Source organism: Takifugu flavidus, chromosome 8 (assembly GCF_003711565.1).
Source record: "Takifugu flavidus isolate HTHZ2018 chromosome 8, ASM371156v2, whole genome shotgun sequence".
NCBI lineage: Eukaryota > Metazoa > Chordata > Actinopteri > Tetraodontiformes > Tetraodontidae > Takifugu > Takifugu flavidus.
This window is the reverse complement of record NC_079527.1, coordinates 13,126,946-13,144,142: the sequence shown is the minus strand read 5'-3', so window position 1 is coordinate 13,144,142 and position 17,197 is coordinate 13,126,946. Positions and strand designations below refer to the sequence as shown.

General features: G+C 45.3%; 4 protein-coding genes across 6 annotated transcripts; 1 reads left to right on the top strand and 3 right to left on the bottom strand.

Moving 5' to 3' along the window:
• Positions 1–761: 761 nt before the first annotated feature.
• Positions 762–5,992, bottom strand: LOC130529694 (chemokine-like protein TAFA-4). Its single transcript, XM_057040169.1, has 5 exons — positions 5,401–5,992; positions 4,663–4,789; positions 3,835–3,990; positions 3,527–3,651; positions 762–3,049 (listed from the first exon to the last, which is right to left on the bottom strand). The coding sequence occupies exons 2-5, from the start codon at positions 4,775–4,777 to the stop codon at positions 3,038–3,040; spliced, it is 408 nt and encodes a 135-aa protein (XP_056896149.1). The 5' UTR covers positions 4,778–4,789; positions 5,401–5,992; the 3' UTR covers positions 762–3,037.
• A 137-nt stretch (positions 5,993–6,129) lies between these two features.
• On the bottom strand, positions 6,130–10,888 carry uba3 (ubiquitin-like modifier activating enzyme 3). 3 transcript variants are annotated; one of them, XM_057040164.1, is made up of 19 exons: positions 10,755–10,888; positions 10,217–10,309; positions 10,078–10,116; positions 9,241–9,364; positions 9,059–9,139; positions 8,850–8,932; positions 8,657–8,737; positions 8,521–8,564; positions 8,378–8,442; positions 8,141–8,296; positions 7,940–8,042; positions 7,755–7,865; positions 7,624–7,677; positions 7,471–7,507; positions 7,314–7,395; positions 7,137–7,237; positions 7,000–7,063; positions 6,545–6,599; positions 6,130–6,461 (listed from the first exon to the last, which is right to left on the bottom strand). In XM_057040164.1, the coding sequence occupies exons 2-19, from the start codon at positions 10,234–10,236 to the stop codon at positions 6,373–6,375; spliced, it is 1,389 nt and encodes a 462-aa protein (XP_056896144.1). In that variant the 5' UTR covers positions 10,237–10,309; positions 10,755–10,888; the 3' UTR covers positions 6,130–6,372. The 3 variants fall into 3 exon arrangements, with proteins under 3 accessions (XP_056896144.1, XP_056896145.1, XP_056896146.1); XM_057040165.1 differs by lacking the exon at positions 10,755–10,888 and adding an exon at positions 9,473–9,533 and having other exon boundaries at positions 10,217–10,282; XM_057040166.1 differs by lacking the exon at positions 10,755–10,888 and having other exon boundaries at positions 10,054–10,116; positions 10,217–10,276.
• A 19-nt stretch (positions 10,889–10,907) lies between these two features.
• Positions 10,908–13,827, top strand: LOC130529693 (PRA1 family protein 3-like). Its single transcript, XM_057040168.1, has 3 exons — positions 10,908–11,187; positions 11,646–11,863; positions 12,627–13,827. Exons 1-3 carry the CDS (start codon positions 11,006–11,008, stop codon positions 12,800–12,802), a joined length of 576 nt encoding a protein of 191 aa, XP_056896148.1. The 5' UTR covers positions 10,908–11,005; the 3' UTR covers positions 12,803–13,827.
• On the bottom strand, positions 13,447–17,029 carry lmod3 (leiomodin 3 (fetal)). The gene is made up of 3 exons (XM_057040163.1): positions 16,200–17,029; positions 14,195–15,733; positions 13,447–14,113 (listed from the first exon to the last, which is right to left on the bottom strand). The coding sequence occupies exons 1-3, from the start codon at positions 16,485–16,487 to the stop codon at positions 14,066–14,068; spliced, it is 1,875 nt and encodes a 624-aa protein (XP_056896143.1). The 5' UTR covers positions 16,488–17,029; the 3' UTR covers positions 13,447–14,065.
• Between the last annotated feature and the right edge of the window lie 168 nt (positions 17,030–17,197).

Genomic DNA, 17,197 nt, shown 5'->3' with positions numbered 1-17,197 from the left:
TTTAGAGGTCCCAAAAGGACCGCTTTTGGGGCATTTATGCAGATCCTTACTGATGATCTCAAAAGAAAAAGATAATTTAAAGATTGGGCATCATGCATTTAGGCAGGTTTTCCTTTTTACCCCAAAAATCTCACAGATAAAACCTTAAAGACGAAGAGGTTACTCAGAAAGACGGAGGGCATCAAAGGGGGGTGGTATTCGTGCGGCTGAGGACATAGAAACATCACAAAATTGTGATGAACTCCACGTAAAACAGAAAAAGACCCCCCTAATAACATCCGTTTGGAGAAAATAAGGGCATCGACTGATCCATTACACGAGTTCATGTTTTCAGCAGGAGGCATCAACATATGGACTCAGATAGTCGGCACATTGATTCCCGGTGCTGTATATGTTGGCACGGTGCAGGTCCATAATGCCTCCTGAGAACAAGCCCGTGTTTCATTAATATCAAATACAAGCACAAGGCACCAATGCTTATGAATACATCACACAAAGATGATAACCTTCATATTAGGCAATTAACGTTCACATGTGCAGCGCGGAGCCAATGTTCAGTCGTTTTAATTAAGCAAAAACTCCATCTCAACCCCACAAAGTATGTATGCATAATGGCAAAGCAAAGAGATGGAAACCTGTCAACCATAACCAAACTACTTTCACTTTATGGCCCTGAGTCACCTACAAAGTTGCCTGCAGTAAAAGGCTAATTTGATTCGTGCACAGACGCACACGGAGAAGAGAGACAAGTGAGGCGAGACTCTTGTTTATGTTTTTATTACAAGTGTCAATGGCAGATGAGGAAAAAAGGGAGAACAAGCATTTTCATTATGCTATTTGTGCCCCGGGACAGTTGATTTTCCATTAGTGAACAGACTTTTGGGGAGGGGGGGAGGGTTGGCTACATATCAACTGATACAGAAGGAGCTGCGACTAATGTGTTAGCATGTGTAAAAACATGATTAGAAGAGTTCAAACATGATAAAATTTACTTCATTTACTGATGTGCTGAATCCGTGCGAGGGGTGTGAGAGGCTTTCTGCTCCCTGCCACTGGCTTTGACTTTATTCTTCGGCGCAGCTTTCCTTATTTTTCCGAGCAGCTGTCTGCAACGGCGCGATTCACCCACTTTATCAAAGACACACCTGAAAGTCACCTAATGAAAGTCTCAGAGGCCCCTTTGAAAAGAGAGGATAGTTGAGAAATCTCATTAAGGAAAGAAGCGCAAACTTCAGAACGTTTCCTCAGCGTTGCCATAAAATGCAGAAGGACGTGACAAGATGCCAATGTTTGTTTTTATGATATTTCTGATGACGCATGATTATAGTGGTATGAAAGCACATCAATGACAACAAAGTAGCAGCACAACACAGAACAAATAGAAGCTTTTTGAGGAAACCGCGAGGAGCCGCGGTTCTGATTTCAGGAACATCTCGTGAATCTTGGTGCGTCTAACTTTAACGTGCTTTGTATTTCTGTATAAGAATAAAGATGAGCGAGATGGGGAAGGACAGATAAAACTGTCAGACTGAGATTTAAATTGCAAGGATATCTGAAGCCAGACGTGTGATTTTTGGTGTGTGGGGGGGGTGGAGATAGGAATCTATCGCTGAGAGGATCTGTCCAATCAGGGCCGTGTCAAGGTACAAAATAACAGTCGCCCGATCCACATCTGACCGCGGACGAGCGACTCGTCTTTATCTGCTCCTGAGCTGAACGCTGGGCGGGAGAGGGATGCGGCGGAACATTATGTCGATATGGGTGAAGCTGACTTTTGTCCTTTTGGATATAAAATGTCATGCCTGAAAATTGAGCACCAAATCTAATCAGTTCATGCTTGATTCCAGGTGAGTGGCTGCAGCAAATTTGAGGAAAATTCCCAAAGGCATCCCTACGACAGACAGACAGACAGACAGACAGGCAGGCAGAAAGACAGACAGGCAGGCAGAAAGACAGACAGACAGAGACAGACAGACAGACAGGTGACTTATTGAACCGTTGTTCGATCCAACACCGGGTGAAGTTTTCTAAAAATGTCTTGATATTCTCCCATTTGACAACCCTCCCGACTTAACGAAGCGTGGCGCTCGCGTTCGGCCACGCTGCCTTTAAGCCCTCTAATGGCGGCCAACCCGGCGCGTGGCGTTCACCCCCTCTGCTGCTTCAGAGGAGACGGCGTGCTGTCGCAAGTTATGCGTTATTAGAAAAACGTCTCCTCCGTCTAAGCGCGTCTGATGGAGTTTGGAGGATAATAGAGAGGCTATCGGAGCGGATTCATTGGGAGCGTTACTGCTGGAAGTGGGGACAGCCGGTGACATGTAATAACCGCAATCATCCTGTTCTGTCGCTAACGAACATTCTCTAGGAGCCCCCCCCCCATTGCTACCTAAAGCTGAGCTCCCCTCCACAGGTTGAAAACCCTCAGCGGTGAAGAAGCTCCTCTGCCTGTTCTCCACAACATTAGCATTTCAAACACTCCTTGTTTTGCATCGGAGCCTTGTGCTTGTGTGCGTGAAGTCGCAGCCTTGCAGGTGGCGGCCTGTCCAACCAGTCAAAACACAGCCTGGGTGTGTGTGTGTGTGTGTGTGTGTGAGTGTGTGTGTTTTCTCTGTATGCAACAGTCCAAGGGGATCTGACCTCTTTACAGAGCTCACAGTAAGTGTACGGTGCGGCATTGTCTACGAACGCCACACGAGCATAAATTTCTAGTATTTGTGCCTTTTCTTCTTTGAACAGACTTTGTGATTCACATTCTCAAAACAAACAAATAAATAAAAAAATGCTCCCTTTTTCCTGGCAGGTTCTGCAGGCAGGGCCACCTAAACTCCTGCGTGCACCACATTGTGATCGGAATATGAAGCGTGCAAAGTTTGCCGCATTATTTTTGTATCCCTAAAAGATTCTTCCCTACAACTGATCAGCTCCGACCAAAACAGAGCTTAGGCGGGGAGGAATGAAATTCATGCTGTCTTTGCTCTGTCAGACGAGGCCCTCACTGTCCTCGGCGTCCCGGGTCAGTCCGGATCGGACAGAGTTGCTACCGTGAAACCTGGAAGGAGCAAATCAAAACAATAAAGTTCTTTTGCAGCTCTGGTTTCCTTCGTTTGGGTCACATTCACAAGATAAATCTGAAATGCGGCATCGTTTATCAGATCCTCTTAGCTCACCGCTAACACGTCCCCTTTTTTTGGAGGACGCTTTTCTAAAAACAGTGTCTGTCAGATTTAATTCCGTGACTTTTAGTGTTGCGTATTAGCTTGCGGCTTATTTCATGTGTGTCCTCTTGGCCTCATCATTCAGCAGATTACAGAATTATGTTTCGACCCCCCTGGTTCAGGGAATCCCTCAGCATCAGAGGCTGAGATTTAATAAAATAATCCTTTGTGATATCTAGACACGACCAGTGTGATACAAAAGGAGCAGATTTAGTACAAGACTATACTTTAAGAGTCTCTTGGTGTTAAATCCTGCACTGAAGCGACGTCCTGTTTGGCTTTTTCACGACTAACGCGGCTCCTCTGCTCACCTTTGTGGTCTTGACTTTGTTCCCTGAGATGCACGACCAGCCGGTGAGATCAGGGAGAACTCGGCACTCCTCCCCTACGACACACGGCTCCATGTTACACCACCACTTCTGACGCACTATAGAAGCTGTGGAGAAAGGAGGAAGGTCATATGAAACGGACACGGATGCGGGGGGACAACAATCACAGCTAACACTCCATAGTCGTTGACAGCGAGCCCACCATGGGCTTCTGGAGATGATGCGACTTTGAAAAATGCACAGGAAAAATGTTGACTTCATAGAGGCCAGAAGGGCCCCGGTCACATTACCATCAACACAAGAGGGCAGAGCCCTCGTCGTCCCCGCCACCTGTCCGGGGAAGCAGGAGCACTTGACAGTTTGAGAGCGTTCTTCAATCTTGTTCTTGTTGCAGCAGCGATGGGCAGCTACCACTTCACACGTTCCTGTCCTCTCCTGCTCTGACCCTAAGGGACACGAATTAGCAGAAATGGGCCCGTTTCTGGGGAGAATAAACACTCCACACTGTGTATTTACATGTAAGTAGAGGCAGATTGAGAATGTTTTTTTCTTTTTCTTTCATATTCTCAAATTGTCATAAACAGACAAAGGCTTTTTCAGCGATGTCAGATGTTGGAGCTGCAGCGCCACCTAGCGGATATAAACGCACCAACGTTGAATCTCCAAAAACGATTCTGGGGCAGCAGTTTGTGAAACTGACGGATAAACATGCAAATCAGAATTCCCGGATTAGCATCCCAAACACATCCGTGATGTGTGAATAAAGACAAGATAGTTTTTTCCCTCGAACTTGAGTATCTGGTTCACTCGATATATTTGATGCAAAATCAACCATTTTAGAAGATCAGGCTGAATCCTCGCTAAACATAAAGTGTGTTACAGGCACCAAAGCTTATAAAGGACATTGGCTTTCTATGAAAATACACTTTAAAAAGAATATTGTGTCAACTGAGCAGCAACAGCCATGTCGACGCTCCAGGAGGTTAAACCTCTTCGCACGTTTCTACCCAAGTTTCATTTTGTTGCTGAAACCATCAACCCGGCGCCCAGGCTGGTGACCAGGAGCCATAATGAGTCTCTCAGGGAGTTCAAGTGGTCCGGTTGAGTCTGCCACCTACCTCTCTGGCCTCTGGAGCTTTGGTTGCCAGTGGCCACTAGCTGGCTGCAGAAGGCTGCTGTGCAGAGCAGCAGGAGACCCCAGTGGGATGGTCGAACAGATCTGATCACATTCATGTTTTTATCTGTCTGCAGAGGAATAAAGGCATCAGCATGTGCACACAGACGCGCGCACAAACATTGCATGAGCACAGATGTCAAATAACTGTTATCAAAGGCGTCTGGCAAATGAATGTGAATTCCAAATGAGACGAAAATGGTGGAAAAATAAGCAAGTAAATAATAAATGAATGGAGTGTGAGGCGGATGAGTGGGCCTTCCACACACTCCTGACTCATGGCAGCCCCCTGGCAGCAAACCTGATGTCACTCACAGCTAAATTTTGCCTTTAAAACCATTTTCATGAGTCACAGGAAAAACTGGGACGCTCAAGTCAGCAAAACACGACTGCGCGCATGCAAGATGGTAGTGCACGACAGCTGAATGCATTAGCGTGGAAAGACCTGCTGCACGCGGGGGCAGATTACACAGTAAACACTGAAAACGCCGGACACAAATTAATGGTTGACATTTTTGGCTGAAATTTGCTGCGCGGGTCACTTTCGACCGCTGACTAATCAGTTAATTGAATTTTTTAATTATAATGAAGTTTGAGGTTAACTGTGCACGTCACACTGCGCCGCCTGGACGCGCTGGATGCAAACGATACATCACGATTTCAAAATTAAGAGAGGGCTCACCTTTTTCCGCCGACGTGTCCCGCTGCACAATCCTCATCGTTTCATCAAGTTTGCAGAATTTTCTTAGCCAATTTTCGCAAGTCCCCCCCCCACCCCCCTCAGCTGTGATAACAGTCCCCCCTTTCACGCCTCAGCACCTCGCTCGGCGGCTCCGAGGATGCTGGTGCGAGAGACGCGCTGGCCTGTGAACGCGGGGGGAGCAAAGCCTGCCAGCTTTTCCTGTCCAACAAATTAAAACTTAATCAAGTCAGAAACCATCTGTCCGCCGGACAATATGCGGCCACTTTCATTAAGGCCCAAAGAAGCTTAAAGCGAGTCCTATATTGACGCGGCAGTGCAGGGATAACCCCCCCCCCCCACACACACACACACGGAACTCGGCTTTCTGCGAGCTGGAGGCTATAAACATCAGCTTTACCTGTTTTCTTACTGAAGCAGCACAGTTGAAGCTTCACACTGAAACATTTAGCTCCAGTATAATAATAATCCCTAATAATCAGTCGGGACGCTGTTTTAGGTCAGATGGCTCACTTGAATGTTTAAAAGTAAATCTCTCGGAATCTTTTCAATATTTGCACCAAAAGACCAGTTTATAGACGTAAACCACCCTCAGATATTCTAACTTTGCAGGATTTCTGCAGTCAAATCGACTGATTCGCGTTTGTTTTTCGGACTTTCCAACAGTGGATACTGTGATGAAGGAGGCCAAATAACCCAGGTCAGCCCGGCTCCTACAGCCATAATAAAACTTTATTCAGCATAGTGCACGTCATTATTCTCACTTAACTGACAGAAACGGCTACAATATACAGTTGACAACGCAACACAAATACACAAGCAAGTAAACAATGTTGCTAAAAAAAAAACCTAAATGATTTCGTGATTATGTGGTAACCCAGAAAAGTTGAAATTCACTACTGCAGCGTCCCAGTAACCTTGTGGAGTCGGCGTCAGTGCGGAGAAGCTGGGTGCTCAGGTGATGAAATTGAGCTTGAAGAGGACCGTCTGAGGCGTGGTGATGTCGGCCACGGCCAGTTCCTGCCCGTCAGACAAGCCCAGCTCTGCAGCGCCACACACAAACACAGAGGTCACGCCACGTGCACGCTGGGCTGGACGTCAGAGAGCACGGCTCAGAGCTGCTTACCTTTTAACGTCTTACACAGGTTCGGCCTGGTTCGCTCCTCGATGGCTTTAACCGACTGGAGAAATAAGATGGAGTCAGGTTTTAATCACAACACACACAAGAGACAGTTCTGTGATCAAAATTAGTGTGTAACTCGTACAGGAACGTATCAATTAACCATTAAAATAATAATTAGGAAATGGGAATATTAGAACAAATATATACACATTTAATTTAACAATCACGCTTCAATGGTGAATGGAAATACTGAAATAATCATTTTTGCTCCTGATTTTGATCAGTAATCCAGACAACAATAACACAGGAGAGTCTTGTGTTCCATGACAGACAAACAAGGTTTAGTCCCAACAAAGCAAAGCCATCAAAAAAAGAGAATATCTTCAAAATGCCTGCCAATAAAGGGCAAGCTGAGCGATAAAAACAGCCTTTGTTTTCACTTCTAAACTGCATTTTACCTGCAAATACAGTGTTTTATTCTTCCCTTCCAGAGTTGTGGTGATGGCTGGGGATTTCATCTGTCTGCAAAAACAATTCAGATTCCTGTTTTAACTGTCCTTTCCCAGCTGAACAGTTTCTTCAGAAGACAACTCACAGAGACGCGTTCTCGGTGAGGTACTTTAGAACCTCCTGCAATTTAGCCGAGGAGGGGAACTGGAGGTTTTGAGGCACCTGGCTGCACGCAGCGCAGTTTTTCTGGAAACAGGGGACAGCTGGTCACGGCCGCGCTGTGGGATGTACAGAAAAAAGACCAAAAACCAACTCGACAAACCTTTCGTTCGGCTTCAAACATGTAGGTGTAGAGTCCATCCACGTCATTAAACACCAGGTAGTTGTTTAAAGGAACATACGCACTGCGGGGTTAAATCGGAGGGTTAGTTAGGTTCATTCACAGGGCAGCAAATCAATAGTCCTGTTGTGTTGCTAACCTCGTAGCTATTTTAAAGACTTCTGTGGCGCAGGCAGCTACGGAGACAAAGACAAAGCATCAAACCACATCTACATACTGTCCATGAGCATGGCTCTAGATTTGTCATCTCTGAACTTCAGCCACAAAGTAAAAAGAAAAAAAAAAGTCTTACCAGCGATGACAGCATTAGTTGATGCCACAGCCGGAATAATTCTCTTTACAACTCCTGAGACACAATAAGTGTAGAGTGTGACACACAAAGCAGCAATGGAACAGTGAACTGATGAAGGTCCTTGGACTCACCTTGGGTGAGTCGGTACGTCACTCCGGTGATGCTGAACTCGGAGGCTCGCTCTTGAGCCCTTTCAAACACCCACTGGATGTGCTCTGGATTGTCTCCATCTAAGCTGATATCTGAAGGACAGCACCGCTGAGGTTGTTACTGCAGTCAGGCACAGCTCATGGACAAAAATGGAGGTCCATTTTACCTCCGAATGGCTTTTCTTTGGGCCACTGTAAGATTCTTGCATATTCAATGCAGTGCTCCGGTAGCCTGGGCATTGACGCAATGGTGCACATTGGAAAATTGACCTGTGGGTTATAAAGTTACAGCGACGTGACACAGTTGCTTAAAAGATCGATGGATTTGAACTAATGGGGGAAATATTAACATTGGTAAGAGAGCTGACCTGTGGAGGATAGAGCTCCAGTGTGCATTCGATACAAGCCGTCATGCCAGGCAAGATGACCCGGGCGTTTCCTTTGAAGCCCTCAGTCCCTCCATCAATGAGGGGGATGATGGAGGTGGGGTCCACAACTTCATCTTCATAGTTCAGCAGGGATATCTGAAGATGACATCACAGTTACAGCCAACTAGACACTGGTCCGAGGTCAAGGCGCGAAAAAGCGAAGCAATGGTCTCTAACCAGCATCCCATTCATCCAGCGTCTGGCAATGATGGAGTCCAGACCGCAGACGATGATGTGGAACTCTAAGAAAAAGATTACACAGGTTGAAACCCTCTCAGGTGCTCCTGCCGATGCACCGATGCTGCCGCACAAACACTTACGCCTGTAGAAAGCCTCGTCCAAATCTTGGATCTTTTTAAAGTGACTGCATACTTTGTGTTAGGGGATTTAAAAAAGAAATTCAAGATCGTGTTTTACGATATGTTTTACAGTCACCGTGGCTGTCGGTAAGGATACGGGACCACTCTGCATCCAGGAACACGACTGTTGACAAAGTCGGCAGCCACATCTGCCTTTGGTCGTCCAACATCTTTGGGTCTGAGCAGAAGCAAGCAAAGATAATTCAATAATGTGGAGTACAGAGAGTGAGATTATCTCTCACACACATCTGATCGATCTTGTTAAACACTAAAACAGAAGGAAAACACACCTGAAAAGAAACTGTCTGTTGAGGTTGGACAGGTCAATAGTGTCCATGTCAACCACATGAATGAGACGAAACCCAGACAGGGCCTAAAACACAACAACACTTCATCAGACAGAATCGGGCAGGATGGAGTGCCGCTCACACACGTCTGCCAGGTCTTTAACGACTTGGAGAACAGATTTTTAAGCAGCATTTCCAGTTCAGTGTCCTACCAGATTTTTGAGGAGTTCACAGCCAAGTCCTCCTGCTCCAATGACCAGAATCTTACATTTCTCCAGCAAGAACTGAAGAGACTGCATAAAATCAAACAGTCTGTTAATAAAACTGTAATCTGATGTGAGCCATCCCTATCCACACAAGTCCATTAAAGGTCTTGGTTCATCAAGGGGGTCACCTCAGTGCTCGGTTCAAAGTCAGGATGGGTGAATGGGCCGGTCCTCTCCAAAAACTTCCTCACGTGATTCCAGCGGCCATCCCAGTCGCAACCAATGCCCGCGTGTCCACCATCAACAGCCATTCTGGACGACACAACAATAAACTGAACTTTGCTTCGTTGCACTTCAGCCAAACGGTTTCTTCCTAACATTTATTACAATTCACAGATTCTTAGCTGCTGCTTTACTAACATTTCTGGAGATTAAACATGACGTCTCTGAAGGTGCTTGGAATCTGTGTGGACAAATGTATCTGAGGGGTAGGAAAAATTAAAAAAAAAAAAAAAAAAAAATAAAAACAGTGTCAGATTGTCTATTTTAAAAGTAAACTGAAGCCCAAGAGCCTTTTTATTTATGAAGAACTGGCGCCTCAGTTGAATGCAAATGTGCAGTAGTAGTTATAGATAATGAATAGTAGATTTACCACTTTATGATGAGACATACTGTTCACCTACTGATGCAATATTCATTCCAACTAAAGCTATATAAGGATAAACTACAGTGCTGCTGTCTTTAATTATTCAAACTGTTACAACTAAACAGTGACTGGGTGTATGTAGCACAGCTAACGCTGCTTTGCTATTATTTTGGCACAAATGATTGTGAAGCACGGCAGTATTTGCCCTCCGCGTTATGACACCGAAATGGTGAACATAGACCACGGTGATCTTGGAGATTTTGTGCGTGTTTGAAGGAAATCCTTATTATTTTCGCGTCTCCTGGCCCAGCAGTCGCTGCAGAACTGCAACGTAAACCTGCTGCCAGTCAGAGACCTTTATTTAGCATTCGTCACTAACTTCTCAGTCACGTCCTCTATTCGCCTTCTTTTCTTCTCCCTGGAAGAAGAAAGCGTACCATGTTCAAACATGCCGAGGTAAGGACAAAACATGGGAATTTACTCCCATAAATTGATTTTTTTCGTCCATTGCGACTTACGGCTCCTCGGCATCCGCCATACTTTCACGGTCCCATGTCCTCGATTGTGGGTGTGACGTTTTCGAACGTCAAAGCTGCGCAAAGCCGCCACCCCTGCAACAAAAATACACCTGCGCTCAAAACGTAAACCACGCAAATGCTCGTGCGTATTTTGCTGTAGATCTGTCGACCAATGTTTTTCCACGAAAATGATTAATACGGTTGTTTCTACAAAGAAAATATATAGAAACATGATTTTTTTTTTAAAATGCACTTTGATTTCGTTAAAGCTTTTTAAAATCTATTTTGATCTCGTGATGAGATGTGTGATCCCCCCACCCCCCATTTGAATTTGCGCTGCTCTTTGGTTTTCATATCGATAGAACATTTTTGAGTGAGATGTTTATCATTTCAAAACGAAACCAAAAAAAAAAAAAACCAAGCTTTTTTCTGGCAGCTGTATCTTAGCAACTGGACTATTTCAAACTCAGACAATCCAGTTGCTAAGATTCCGTTTGAAACTATAGTTGCTAAAATATAACTACCAGAGTTAGTTTACCAGGATCTGGATGACGGAGAACCTCCACAGACATACAGACAAGCACCGTTGTTGTTTTGCGCATTCGCCGACGCAGGCATGGCCCTCACAAAGTAGTTTCCAATAGGCCAACTCTCGCGATATCTGTCGTTCGTCGCGGAACTCCCCTTCGAGCTCAGATCAGATCAGCTGACCTGTCAAATATCACGCAGCAGCGCGTGGAGCTCTGTTTGTGTTTGCGTTTGCGTGTTGCTAAACTACGTATTGAAGAGATGGCTGCTAAAATGGAGCTTGCTCCTCTCAGACAATGGGATGATTTCTTCCCCGGAACGGACCGTTTTGCCAAACCCGAGTTCGGAGATTTAGCTAAATGGAACAACAGGGTGATAAGCAACTTGATGTACTACCAAACCAATTATTTTGTGGTGGCTCTGGTGGTTTTCCTCATTGTAGGGTAAGCCCTAGCATGCTAGCATCACTGACTATGTTTAACTAGCGTGCATACCTTATCTCTCCACACCCATAGCAGCATGTAGCCTGTGCCTCAAACATCTGCCATTATTTTGACAACCATCGAAGCACGTTAATCAACTTAATTCCCTGGCATTTTTCCGGTGTCTTTCTTTGGCCTACTGTGTAGCAGTCAAACATTTGGTATCTAATGACCATAACTTTCAGGCGAATTGTCTCTTAAACGCCAGTAACAACGCTTACTTTAAAGGCTGCCCCCACAGTTGTGATTAACCTTCATATTTGGGTGTTTTTACACGCGATAACACCATTGATTCTTCCATTTTCCACGTGATATCTGAATAGACGGCACACGGATGTGCAGAGAAAGCGACCAGCAGATTGTGCTGTTTTAAATTCAGTTTCCTGTTTAATGTGACGCTTCCATTTTTCACTGTTCAGGTTCCTGAACCCATATGGCATGTTTCTGGGGGGAGCCGTGGTGGCTCTGGTCTTCATGGGTGCAGTGTGGGCTGGAGAGAACAAGGCCATCATCAAGAATTTCAAAAAGAAGAATCCCACTTTGTTTGTTGTTGGAGTCATGGTCACCAGTTACTTTCTGCTGTCGCTGTGTGGGGGTGTCATGGTCTTCATCTTCGGGATCACATTCCCATTGCTTTGTAAGTCTCTATGCATCACACAGCATTTTCACTCAGAGGAACGTGTAGCTGATGTTAACCTGCTTCACATAAGGAGTGACTGACGTAGCCGCGCTTGGAGCCCAGCTAGGCGCCGCCTGGTTCGATAAATGAAAAGGATTTGGGCATTATCAGATCAGCCCCATTTAAATAACGTGAATTTTGAACGCATGCAGCGGTGTCATGTTCCCTTTCCTTCAAAGCGACTCTACACACACTTTTCAGGTCCAGTGAGTCATTGGTGGGGCCCGGCTGAGGTTTCTCTCAGGGTGAACAAGTTTTTCCAAGCGCTCTCTGTCATTGTGGCAGCAGGAGTTTCCACAGATTACCGACACAACAGATTTGACTTTTCTTTGACTTTGTCAGGTACATTTGAAGTGCAGCGGTTGTTGTATATTCAGAGTGACCGTAGCCTGACATCAGGGTGGATAACTGAGCCCTTAATCGCATCCTGGGAGACGTGCGCCTCGCTGCCAGTGTTGATGCGTTACCATGTGTTGGCAGTATAAGCAGAACTACATTTACTGGTTGATGTCATGTGTTCAGTATCTGTCTGGCACTGGAGTGAATGATATGTTGACACTTTACCATCTGACTCAACGGCCTATCATTCGTGTTTTCCTGTGGGGTTTTTTTTTTTTAGGTGGATTCGGAAAAAAGAAATCCGAAGTTTTAATAGTGAAATGCTGTTTTTATTTTTCAGACTGGATTATTTGTGTAGTTATGGTGTTATTTTCCTCTGCAGTAATTCTGATTCACGCCTCCCTGAGACTGCGCAACATGAAAAACAGGCTGGAGAACAAGATCGAGGGTGTTGGGCTGAAGAAGACCCCCATGGGCGTCATCCTGGACCTCCTGGACCAGCAGGAGGAGAAAATGAACAAAATTCAGGATTTTCTCGAGAGCAAACTGAAGGAATGAGGCGTCGGTGTCGTGCAGCAATGTCCCATGTGTCATCTTTTTTCATTCGTTTGTGTCAAGTTTATTCTTTTTTTTCCCATTTTTGCTTGTCATTACATGTTTGTGTTTGAGAATAACGTTACAAATATATTTGCATATTCACACTGTGGGTTTTATGCTAATGGTTACCAAAGCTTTGAGCTCTCCTAGTTTTTCAAAATCCAAAAAGTTAAGACAAAATTGTTTCAGTGAACAGAGTAGAATGTCTGAATGCTTCCTAATGTAAGTATTCCATGCTTATTTTTATTATTATTCTTTTTAAATCCAAAATGACCCAGTTTGCTACCTCAAAACAGCATATTTTGGTTTTATTGGTAATATTAATATTCACTAACACACTCCCTTAACCAGTATTCATTTTTAAGCAACAACAGCCACCTTGGCTCTCCAGGAGCTGTAAGAACACCGATCTGAGACACACTTGTTCCTCGGGCTGATCATCCTACATATAGAAGTTAAGTTTTATTCTTATCTTCCAAAGGTTTTGTGGCTTCTGGCCGAACAGGCAGAGTTGTATCTATAATGCTCACAGCTATGCAACACTTAAAAAAAAAAAGAATGGCAACGCAGCTTTGTTGTGATACTCAGTATTAGGTACACGTCTCTTCATTCTGACGAGTCTTTATTTTAAATCATGCATGCAGAAATGTAGAAAACACAGTCAGTAGAATGTGAAGTGCTCGTTCTGGAAAACAAAAAAGGAATTATTTACTTGATTATTTAAAGAATGATGGACAATGCCACTTTCTTCAGCCTTTGTTGGGATTAAATCTAAAAAAAAGGGACAATGTTCTGATAATCTGCAATATTAACCTCGATTTGCACTGTATTGTACTGCGTATATTCCTGATAATACAGAGGACAAGTGTCTATTTAAAAAGATGAAATAAACGTTTGATATGTTTTATGGGGGGGTTGCTGATGGATCTTGACCTAAAAGCCAAACCTGACTGTTCTCTATACAAAAATAAAGTTATTGAAATTCCTGTTGCTGTTCCAGTGTAAATCCCTCCTCCATGCCCCCCCTTCACGTGTACAGTTCACTAAAGGTGGTGAAACAATCACTTTTATTGGTTGCCAAAGACAAACAGCAGCTGACACTCTCCACGTCAGTGACGAGGGTGAACGTTTGCACACCCAAACCCAGAGATTTTCGTGTGGCTAATACAAAACGTGTTAAATAAACATACAGTGCGGTGAGAACAACCATGGGCGGCCGCGGCCTTAGATGAGACTCGTCTCCTCTGACTCCAGAACTTTAGGGAGCGGCACCTGCGGGTGGAGACAAAGGAAACACTGGATATTCCCTGGAAAGACTGCAACACCGATTTCATTTTACAGCTAAGGACTCACGGATTTGAGATAGGCCACGTTGCTATGTTTGATCTCGTTCAGCAGCAGGTCCCGGGGCGTCAGCTCCACCTTCGGGGGCACCCGTCTTCGAGGGATGGGCTTCAGAGTCTTAATCACGTCTGCCAGGTTTGCTTTCTCCTCCGGGACCTCTGCGCTGTCGGCACTCTTCGCTCTGGGTGTCTTCTTCAGCTGGAAACTGGCCCTCTCAGCCCTCCTGTCGTCCCTGGGATCCAGCTCCAGTAAAGGGTTCCGCTTCTTGGGGGTCCTCTTGAGCTGGACTTCCTGTAACTTGTTTCCTGGTTCAGCGGTGGGTCTCGTGAGGACTTTCTTGCGTTTGACCTGCTTCTGAGGTTCTGGATTGTCGGCTGGGTGGCGAGGTTGAGGTTCGGCGCTCGGCGTTGGTGGGGCCGGGATGAGGCCGTGCTCCTGCAGGAGCTCCAGAGAGGGCACGTACCCGAGCATCTTCAGCAAACCCGGAGGCAGGTTTAGACTGTTTTCGTACATCTGCAGCATCTGGCTCTGCTCCTTCAGCTGCTGCAGCCTCTGCTCCTCCTTCCTCAGCTGCCTCTGGTGGTCCAAGTTCCTGGTCAGGATGTTGGTCACCACCATCCTGGGCCCCGGCAGCTCAAAGTGGTAGCCCATCTTCAGCAGGGTGTTGTTGGCCTTCAGCAAGCGTGAGATCTCCATCTCTGCGTGGTGGCCCAGCATGTGCCTCTGATTGTGGAAGCGCAGCTCCGTGAGGGTCTCGTTGAACTGGAGGCAGCGGATGACGGCGACGATGCCCTTCCCGGTGATGAAGTTGGACTCGATGTTCAGAGTCTTGATGCTGCGGTTCTCCCGCAGCATGGTGGCCAGGCTGAAGGCCACGCTTTCATCCACGCCCGTGTTGGCGATGCTGAAGCTTTTCACGTGCTTGTTCTTCTTTAAGGCGTTGACGTAGTCCAGCAGCATCTCTTTGGGAATGTTTTCAATGTTGTTGAGGTTGACCTCGGTCACGGAGGGGCAGTTTTTGCGGATTTTCTCGAGCGTCGAGTCCAGATTCGTCTCATTTCCTGAAGGCCTTGATGTCATTTTAATGTTTTTCAGTGCCAGCTTTGGGATGTTGAGCTTGTTAATTTTTCTCTCTTCTTTCCGCGGGAGCTTGTCGTTAGCTTCGCTCTCCTCTGCGGTCGCTGAAACTTTGTTTTCTTGTGTTTCTTCAGCTTGAGAGCTGCTCCGTTCGCTGTCGTTCCTATCTTTGCCCTCTAAAACCGCCTCACTTTTGGATTTTCCCAGGAGTGTTCCCGCCTTGTTGCTCGGAGCTTCTTGCTGTTTTTCTACTTGTTCCTGTTTGTCGACATTTGCTGATGATTCCTTTGATTCCTCTTTTATGTCCTTCTCTTCGACCTCCTTGATGATTTCCTCTATTGTTTCCTCTCCAACTCTACCGTTCACAACTTTTTCTTCAGTTTTTTCCTCTGTCACAGCTTCTCTTTCGGACTCCTCGTCCTTCGAGATTCCATCTGTTTCTTTCTGCTCGGCCTCCTCTCTCAAATTCTTCTGTTGGAAAAACCGGAACAAAAAATGTGTTGTCTCAATTTCAGCTTTCAGTGACCCTTGACCTCTCAAACAGTGATCACAGTGGAAAAATAAAGATATTTTTTAAGCTTTTTATAATGGAATAAATAATGAAATACCAAATAAATTGTCATTTTGCTGCTATATTTGGTTGTTTTATTACATTTTCCAGTGATGATCCTGTTTTACATCATTGTTTTTAATGTAACTAGAAGTATTACAGGCAGAAAATAAAATTGTATCCTGGATTTGTAAGTTTCATTAATTATAAAACACTTTAAAACACTGATATAAATTTAAAATGTCAACATTAAAATGATTTACACTGCGTGGAAAACTTCTCTACCATATTTTGATGTGATTTGTCGTTATAGCTCATCCTAAATCAAAGCCACCCTAAATTAAAACATATTTTTGTGGATATTTTTGTGCGAGTGAGACGTCTGACCTCACTGGGCAGCAGAGTAACAGGCACTCGTTCCTCCTCCAGCATACGCTTGGACTCTTTCTCCCAGTAGAGGTAATCTACCAGGGATCTGTGGTCAAACGTCCCCGTCGGAGGCTTCTCCGTCTGGTCCTTCTGTCTCTGTCCCACCGGGACGCTCTCATCTGGGGCGATGATAATGTCCATCTCGCTCTGGAGCTCCTTGAGCTCCTCTGGCGACAGCATGGCCAGGATCTCATCCTCATCGATGTCCTCCTCATTCAGCTCCTCGACGTCTTTACTGTTTGACATGTTTGTGTCTTCTTTTGTCCTCTGATATTCAAGTTAAAGGTGGCTCTTTTCTGATGGTGCGTTCGGGCTCTGACTTCAGCCACTGTTTGCCCCCAGACTCATGTGGAGGCTATAATTAAACTCTGTCAACTCCATGGAAGATATTTTTGGTACAAGCAGGCAGACATGCGAACATTCTCTCTGCAGGCCTTTGCTTCCCAGCTGGCCCAGCCGTCAGGATCTTTGGAGATGACAGTAGCTTTAGTCAAAGGAGAGAAGTCAGACTGATGGCAGCAGCTGTTCAGAGAGTGGGCGTACAATCTGTTTCTCTGCTCAGAGAACGAGATCAGAGCTGTAAGGAAGAAAATCTCCTTCATTTCATCAAGAAACATGAGGCAAAGTTGTTTTTCACCACAATAGTTGCAAAACCAAAACCTGTACATCAGCTAGACATATATATTGATATATATATCGATAATAATTATGTCTTAAGTCCTCTGATGTTGTTTAAATTCGACTCGCTCAGCAAAACAAGATCTGTGGAGGATTTCCATTGTGGACACACTCCTAGAGACAGGAAGTCCCTGCAGACGGTGGATAAAATCACCCCCCTCACCCCTTTGGCATCACGCGGTGCAGGAGCCATGTGCTCCCTATCACGGTGGACCCTTCACACCGGGCTCAGGGTCCGGCTAAACTTATAAAATGATGATACCATAAATATATGAAAG

What these genes read in the sequence shown, in the direction of transcription:
- LOC130529693 (XM_057040168.1), top strand. Translation starts at nt 11,006, where the DNA reads ATGGCTGCTAAAATGGAGCTTGCTCCTCTCAGACAATGGGATGATTTC. An exon ending in GTGGTTTTCCTCATTGTAGG is followed by an intron (nt 11,188 to 11,645) that starts GTAAGCCCTAGC and finishes TTCACTGTTCAG; the next exon opens with GTTCCTGAACCCATATGGCA. An exon ending in GATCACATTCCCATTGCTTT is followed by an intron (nt 11,864 to 12,626) that starts GTAAGTCTCTAT and finishes TTTCCTCTGCAG; the next exon opens with TAATTCTGATTCACGCCTCC.
- uba3 (XM_057040164.1), bottom strand. Translation starts at nt 10,236, where the DNA reads ATGGCGGATGCCGAGGAGCC. An exon ending in GTCTTTAAAATAGCTACGAG is followed by an intron (nt 7,396 to 7,470) that starts GTTAGCAACACA and finishes TTAACCCCGCAG; the next exon opens with TGCGTATGTTCCTTTAAACA. An exon ending in CTCACCGAGAACGCGTCTCT is followed by an intron (nt 7,064 to 7,136) that starts GTGAGTTGTCTT and finishes TTGTTTTTGCAG; the next exon opens with ACAGATGAAATCCCCAGCCA.
- lmod3 (XM_057040163.1), bottom strand. Translation starts at nt 16,487, where the DNA reads ATGTCAAACAGTAAAGACGTCGAGGAGCTGAATGAGGAGGACATCGAT. An exon ending in TTACTCTGCTGCCCAGTGAG is followed by an intron (nt 15,734 to 16,199) that starts GTCAGACGTCTC and finishes TTTTTCCAACAG; the next exon opens with AAGAATTTGAGAGAGGAGGC. An exon ending in ACGTGGCCTATCTCAAATCC is followed by an intron (nt 14,114 to 14,194) that starts GTGAGTCCTTAG and finishes CTCCACCCGCAG; the next exon opens with GTGCCGCTCCCTAAAGTTCT.
- LOC130529694 (XM_057040169.1), bottom strand. Translation starts at nt 4,777, where the DNA reads ATGAATGTGATCAGATCTGTTCGACCATCCCACTGGGGTCTCCTGCTG. An exon ending in AAGCTCCAGAGGCCAGAGAG is followed by an intron (nt 3,991 to 4,662) that starts GTAGGTGGCAGA and finishes CGTGTCCCTTAG; the next exon opens with GGTCAGAGCAGGAGAGGACA. An exon ending in TCTGCCCTCTTGTGTTGATG is followed by an intron (nt 3,652 to 3,834) that starts GTAATGTGACCG and finishes CTTTCTCCACAG; the next exon opens with CTTCTATAGTGCGTCAGAAG.